This window comes from Pipistrellus hanaki, assembly GCF_964339955.1.
Source record: "Pipistrellus hanaki genome assembly, chromosome: 20".
NCBI lineage: Eukaryota > Metazoa > Chordata > Mammalia > Chiroptera > Vespertilionidae > Pipistrellus > Pipistrellus hanaki.
The window spans coordinates 5,345,604-5,353,000 of record NC_140522.1 but is presented as its reverse complement, the minus strand read 5'-3'; the positions used below and the strand labels follow the sequence as shown (position 1 = coordinate 5,353,000).

At 59.5% G+C, this 7,397-nt stretch overlaps 1 protein-coding gene across 1 annotated transcript; it reads left to right on the top strand.

The window, feature by feature from the left end:
* Positions 1-867: 867 nt before the first annotated feature.
* HLX (H2.0 like homeobox) lies at positions 868-6,641 on the top strand. The gene is made up of 4 exons (XM_084868609.1): positions 868-1,684; positions 2,415-2,579; positions 3,317-3,501; positions 5,551-6,641. Exons 1-4 carry the CDS (start codon positions 1,012-1,014, stop codon positions 6,067-6,069), a joined length of 1,542 nt encoding a protein of 513 aa, XP_084724735.1. The 5' UTR covers positions 868-1,011; the 3' UTR covers positions 6,070-6,641.
* The last annotated feature ends 756 nt before the right edge of the window (positions 6,642-7,397 follow it).

Genomic DNA, 7,397 nt, shown 5'->3' with positions numbered 1-7,397 from the left:
GGTTCTCTCTCATCGATGTTTCTAATTCTCTGTCCCTCTCTCTTCCTCTCTGTAAAAAAAAAAAAAAAAATCAATAAAATATATTTTTTTAAAAAAGGGATGGACACGTAGTGGGGCTCCCAGCGCGTTCAGGGAGGCAGCCTAGGCGCCGCGCGGTCAGTGGTGCGGGACGATCGGTTTCCCCAGGCGAGGGCTCCGGGTCTTTGGGACCCACTCTCCTCGCCCGGTGCCGGTTCGGTGCCGGTTCGGCGCCGCCGGAAGCCCGGGAGGGTCCGAGTTTCCCCGGAGCCGAGGAAAGGGACTCACAGAACCCAGTTCGGCCCACGCGGCGGCAGCGGCGGCGGCAAACACTTGGGCGTGGCCTGGGGGCGTGGCCTAGATCGGGCCACGCCCCTCCCTGCCCATTCCCTCCACGCCGCGCTCTGATTGGCCCGCGGGCTGGCCAATGAGCGCGCAAATCGAGGTCCCTACCCTGAGTCGGACTCGAAAGCTTCTGCCAAAACTTTGGGAGTTTTTAGAGAGGAGTTTTTTTTTTTTCCTTCCCCCCTCTTATTTTTTCTTTTTCTTCTTCTTCTTCTTTTTTTTTTTTTAAGCGAACGGATTATGATTGTTGTTGTTTTAAATTTAGCTCGTAGGGCTTAGCTCTTGGGGTTTTTGCTTTCGGTGCCCGGGCCCTGTCTCTTCCCCGGCTTCCCCAGCGCCCCTCGCCCGCCTCCAGCCCGTGAGGTCAGGACCGACCGGGACCGACCGGGACCGGCTGCATCTAACGGATCTGACCCTCGCCTTCCCCCCTCACCCTCCCTCGGTGGTGCCGGGGCTCCCTGGCTTCTCCTGGGAGCGCACAGAGAACCGAAAGCGAATCGTCCTCCTCGGCCGGGCGGCTGCCTCCTCCTCCTGGACGAGGCGCGCCCCTCCCCGCGCACCCACCCAGCCACCCAGCCACCCAGCCACCCATCCATCCATCCTCCGGCCCAGCCAGGCCGCGGCGGCGGAGGCGGCCGCCCCGCCAGGATGTTTGCCGCCGGGCTGGCTCCCTTCTACGCCTCCAACTTCAGCCTCTGGTCCGCCGCGTACTGTTCCTCGGCCGGCCCGGGCGGCGGCTGCGCCTTCCCTCTGGACCCCGCCGCCGCCGCCGCCGCGGTCAAGAAGCCCTCCTTCTGCATCGCGGACATCCTGCACGTCGGGGAGCCCGGGGCGGCCCCGGAGGGCCTGGCCGGAGCCTCGGCTGCTGCCCTCACGGCGCACTTGAGCTCGGCGCACCACCCGCACGCCTCTTTCCAAGCCGCCGCCGCCGCCGCCAGGTCCCCGCTTCGCCCCACCCCGGTGGTGGCGCCCTCCGAAGTCCCCTCTGGCTTCCCGCAGCGACTGTCCCCGCTCTCGGCCGCCTACCACCACCACCACCACCACCACCACCACCCGCAGCAGCAGCAGCAGCAGCAACAACAACAACAACAACAACAACAACCGCTGCAGCAACAGCCTCCGCCTCCCCCTCCCCGGGCGGGCGCCTTGCATCCCCCGGCCTCCTCCTCCTCCTCCTCCGGGGCGCGGGGGGTCCCCAACCCTCACCACCACAGCAGCGGCTCGGCCCCGGCCCCTTCCAGCAAGGACCTCAAATTCGGGATTGACCGCATTTTGTCGGCAGAGTTTGACCCGAAAGTCAAAGAAGGCAACACGCTGAGAGGTAGGTCTTGGGGCCCCGAGGCCTGAGGCCTCTGACCGGGTCCCTGGGCCATTTGGGGCCACTTTTGGGTGTTTTTACAATGAAGGGCACGTTGGTTAAAAGAAGAAAATCAATTGTGGGAAGACCCTGAAACACTAGGTTTTAAAACTCACCTGCTCTATGTTAAAAAAAAAAAATAATAATAATAAAAATAAAAACACCCCAGGAATGCTTAAAAAAAAAAAAAAAAACACCGCTCTTCAGAGTCCATGTGCATACGAATTGTTGGAAACGTTTGCTAAAGGGACCATCCCTTGTGTTGAATCACATCTCTAGAGAGGAAACTCTATGATTTGTTTTTAAAAAGCCCTTTTGGGGAGCACGTTCCCGTCCGTGTGTCTGATTTGGAGAGAATGGGAATGTGGCGAAACAAATGGACTCCCCGCTCCCCAGAGGAGAGGCCAGAGCAAGGTCTGGGATTCTCCTAAGGCACCTAAGAGGGATTTCGTGTTTAAAACCAAGCCCTTCCGTGCTATACCCGCGTGGACACGGACAGATGGGTCGTTTCTTGCATCACTCTTTTGTCCACAATCCGGAGAGAGGGGCTTGAGGTGGAGACAGGGGTCTCTCTGGGCTTTGCATCAGGGAAACCAAATCAATCCAGGGCGCGGGGGAGAGCGGAGGAACACCTCAGGCCAAAGGGTGTGGGTTTGCCTGAAGGGTAACCAGCTCTTCTCTCGCCCGGTCCCAGATCTCACGTCCCTGCTGACGGCCGGCCGGTCCGCGGGGCTGCATCTCCCAGGCCTGCAGCCCTCCGCCGGCCAGCTCTTCGCGTCTCTAGACCCCATGAACGAGGCGTCTGCCATCCTCAGCCCCAGGAACTCAGTCCAGCATCAGTTTCAAGACACGTTTCCAGGTACGGAACCGGCGAGTCCGCCCCTTTAGAAAACTCGGGACCGATGCCTCCCGTGGCGCTGGCCCTCTAGCCATCCCAGAACGGGTCACCGTGTCAGGGGAGAGAAACCGAAAGATTTCTTTCTCCCCAGGAGCTGGGTCCCTCTCTCCCTCTCTGCCCGCTGCCACAGGGAAGGGGTGGGAGTCTGGGGAACCCAGAAAGTATTTGCGGGGTGTGGGTGGAATGGGTAGGGAGGGGCAGGGGTGAGGGCTTTGAAAATTCAGCTGCAAGAGGCACTGGTTGCTTATTATCACGATCACAGATTGTGAAATGACTTCAAACCCTTTTGCTCCGGGAATCTGCATCTAGGGTCCTCGCCTGGGCCCCTGGACACACACACACACACCAGAGAGATGAGAGAGACAGAGAGGGAATAGCTGACATCTCTAGCTTCTTCAGGCCTGTCCTCCCAGTGTCTGATAGCCAAGCATCAGCATTGCCTTTTTGCCTTTGAAATTAATGGATGACATGCTGAGCTTCTCAGCTCAGACAATACACTTTGCTTTAGGCCTTTCCGTTGCTTTCTCAAAAGCTGCACAATTCCTCATTGGAAGAGGGCTTTGTGAATGCGGGGAGGGCCCAGGGGTAAGCATTTTTAAGCAGTACCTTGAGCCCTAGGCCCAGGGCACTAATTCGGTCCTCCTGTGTGTGTGTGTTTGTCTCTCTCTTGCTCCCATCCCTCACCCCCCACCCTGCAGGTCCCTATGCCGTGCTTACCAAGGACACGATGCCCCAGACCTACAAGAGGAAGCGCTCATGGTCACGGGCGGTCTTCTCCAACCTGCAGAGGAAAGGCCTGGAGAAGAGGTTTGAGATTCAGAAGTACGTGACCAAGCCCGACCGGAAGCAGCTGGCCGCAATGCTGGGCCTCACGGATGCTCAGGTAAGTAAGCCAGCCGGCTTGCAGGCCCAAAGGCAGTGGGTCCGTCCCAGGCCCAGGGACCCGTCCTGCACCCCACACACTCTCCTGCCCTGGACACACAAGGCCTTGGATGTCGGGAGACTCTATGCACTCCCCAACAAGAGGCAGGAGAGAGAGGAGGGCAAGGAGGAGATGGCCGAAGGCCATAGCCCATCTCCAAAGATGTGTGTCCGCAGGCAGCGCCTGTTTGTTTTGGCCGGCGGGCCCAGGGAACCGCTGAGAAAGCAAACAGGCTGCGGGAGGTAATAATTACGGCTGCAATTCGCTGTAGGAAGCAGTTTATTTCAGAAGAGACAGAAATCCAAAGGCAAAGGATTGTTGTTGGCGTTTTTTTTTTCTTTTTTCTCTTTTTCCTTTTTTTTTTTTTTTTTTTTAATCTTCCATCCTCCCCGCCCCGGCCCCCCCTCCTTCTGCTGCTGCGGGATTGTGAAATCCCCAGTTGTGAGGAAGTGAAAACATTATTTCAAACGGAATGACTCCGGTCGGGCAGGAGTCCGCGTGGAGCGGCCACAGTCCGATTTTCTAACGGCATAAACTCCGATGAAAATCTCGGGGCGGGGAGCGGGGAGCGGGGGGGGGGGGGAGAGAGTGAGGGAGGGAGAGAAGGAAAAGGGGTTTCTTAGAATGCTCCAGACCATCGCGGCTGGCTCTGGGCTCTGCATACTTGAATACTTTTCAAGAAAATAACAAATCCATCATGCCTGCCTTCAATGTCCGAATTCTTTCTCTTCCCCCAACCCCAACCTAAAATTCAAGAACTGGATTTTTTTTTTTTCCTTTTTGAATTTTGAAACCAGAAGAGTCACCCTTGTGCCACTCCCCATGGGTACCGAATGTTCTGAGCAGGCATAAGCCAACAGCAGGCACGTTTTTTTTAATGACGCCTATTGGTGTCTCTCTTCTCCCGCCCCCCGCCCCCCAAACTCTGGGTCTCTCTGCCCTCCATTGCACAATCCCCTCCCCGGCAGCACCGCACTGGAAGGGCCCAGCTGGGGATGTTATTTTTAAAAGGGAAGCTGGAACTTGTGTGAACGGCATTGAGTCCCCCTGGGGAATTGTCTGTATTTATATAGATGCCCCCACCCCAGCCCCATCCCTACCCGATTTCTCTGCGGTGCACACAGGTCGGATTCATGAGTTTTCTGAGCTCACCGCGGGGTTACTTTATCCTGCTTAGGGGCTGGGTGCCCTCATGCCAAGGAGCTGCTCTTCTCTGGAAAGATCCAGGGGTACCCCTACCTCTGGGATCCACTCTTTGAACCCCCTTCTCCCCTCTGTGTTTCCTGCAGTCCTTCCTTTAAAAAGAGTCGCTTTTGGAGGGACTTGCATAGGACAGGGGCCGACGTAGCAGAAACTGGTAACATCGATTCACCTTTGGTGCATGAAATTGTGGGGATAGGTGCCTTTTTCTGGGCCACAGGTCGCTCAGATTCCTGGGAAGGAAAGTCCTGACACAGGTGGGGTTCAGGGAAGCATCAATTTAGAATAGAGATTCTCCCCCCCCCCCCCCCGCGTTTGCAGACCAGGATTTGCCTTTCTTTTTCTTTTTCTTTTTTAAATATATTTTATTGATTTTTTACGGAGAGGAAGGGAGAGGGATAGAGAGTTAGAATACATCAACCAGAGAGAATCATCCATCAGCTGCCTCTTACACACACCCCACTGGGGATGGGCCCGCAACCAAGGTACATGCCCTTGACCGCAGGCCTACGCTCTATCCACTGAGCCACATCGGTTTAGGATTTGCCTTTTCCAACAAGTACCCAGGCCATTTGGGGCTGGCATCTGGAGAGCAGCCGCGTTTGGAGACGCAGGTCCAGTGCGTCCTGGGGCCGGGACCCCTGGCGATCTCCTTTTTTCTCGCCTCTGGGCATCCTCCGGGCCCCAGCACCTAGCTCAGGGCCGTCCCATCCCAGAGGCGCCTTTGGGGGTGCCTCCGGGGTGCGCGCCCCGTCGGATGGCACCGCGCCCCGCATCTCACCGCCGTCTCCCTGTCTTGTCCCGGCGCAGGTGAAGGTGTGGTTCCAGAACCGGCGCATGAAGTGGCGGCACTCCAAGGAGGCGCAGGCCCAGAAGGACAAGGACCAGGAGGCGGTGGACGAGGAGAAGCCGGCGTCCGGCGGAGCAGCCCCGGGGGCGGTGGCAGCGGACGGCGAGCCCGAGGAAGAGGAGGAGGAGGAGCACAGCCCCAGCCGCTCGGAGGAGGGCGAGGCCGAGAGCGACAGCAGCGACTCTGAGTCCCTGGACATGGCCCCCAGCGACACGGAGCGGACCGAGGGCGCCGCCGCCGAGCGCTCCCCGCACCAGACCACCGTCATCAAGGCCCCGGGGGCCGGCGCGCTCCTGCCCGCCGTGGGGAGCGGGGGCAGCGGCAGCTTTAGCTTCGGCGGCACCGGCACGGCGATCGCCGGGAGTCTGGGCAGCAGCGGTGGAGGCCTGGCCCCGGAGATGCTCCCTGCGCCCCAGCCCAGCCTCAGCAGCGCCCCTAAAAGCCCGGAGCCCGCGCAGCCGCCTATCGGGGGCCCGTAGACTGGACCAGGGCGCAGCGGACCCTGCCGTGCGCGGCTGGATCTGGTGCGCCTACTCCATGGTGCTGGCCGCCAGGACGGGGCCAGAGAAGCATCATCGGTGGAGGCCTGGCCCCAGAGCTGCTCCCTGCGCCCCAGCCCAGCCTCAGCAGCGCCCCCGAAAGCCCGGAGCCCGTCCAGCCGCCTCTCGGAGACCCCTAGACTGGACCAGGGCGCAGGGGATCCATTGCCGCTGGATCTGGTGCGCCTCCTCCATGGTGCTGGCCGCGCCTGGACGGGGCCAGAGACGCATCATCGGTAGAGCATCCTTCGCCAGGGTCGCCTCCTGCCCTTGCCGGCCGCCTGGTGGCTCAGCCCACACACTGCGCAGTGGCCTGGGGGCGTCTCAGTGCCCCCACCCACCCACCCCCGACGGACACTTTTCCCCCCTGGATGGATACAAGCAGCTCACACTGTGACGTGTGTGACTCCGCAGTGCCTGCCCGCGCTGGGGGGGTCGCAAAGACGCGCTGCACTGCACGGAAGGAAGCCACGACCTTGTAAATAAAATGTTTACTACGGTTTGTAAAGAAAGGCTGCGTGGCTGGCTGGCCGGGGCGATGCGATCACAGGGTCTGGGGTCTCTGAGCTGGGCCTTAGCTCTGGATAGCAGGTCACAGCGGCTGGAGGGGTCACTAGAGCTTTGGGGTGTAAAGGCTGCAACCTCAGAGCCAGGTGGCTACAGAGATGGATGGGATTGAGGCGAAGCGGCTCCAGCAGGTCAGCGGCCGCTGGGTGACCCTGAGTGTGGCCTGCGAGCTGAGTTGGCCATAGAAACCGTTAGGGGCAGATGGCTTACCCCACGGAAAGTCGGGAATCAGGTTTTCGGAAGATGTGGATTTGGGATGGAGAAGACGGCGGTGGTGGTGGTGGTGCCTGCCTTTGGGGCCAATGTAGACACAGCCTACACTCCCCGGGTAGCCACTCCGGTGCTGGACCTGGAGCCATAAGGCAATTCAGGGCAACACACCCCTTACTCAGGTGTGGCCGGAGGAGTCCTGGTGGACAGGATGGGCAGGACACAGTGGTTGCGGCTGGAAGGCCAGGCCTGGGATGGCTGTCAAGGTGCCCAAGCCATTGCCTGGCAGAAAGGTGTCTTGTTCAAGGTCCCATGGAGGCAGAGCCTGAGACCAGAACTCCCGCCTCCTGGCTCACCCTGGGCCAGGGATAGGGCTACAAAACTGCACCCATGCGAGAGCCTCTCTCTCTCTCTCTCTCTCTCTCTCTCTCTCTCTCTCTCTCCCCCCTCTTTCTCTCTCTCCCTCTCTCTCTCTCCTCATAATTAGGTTA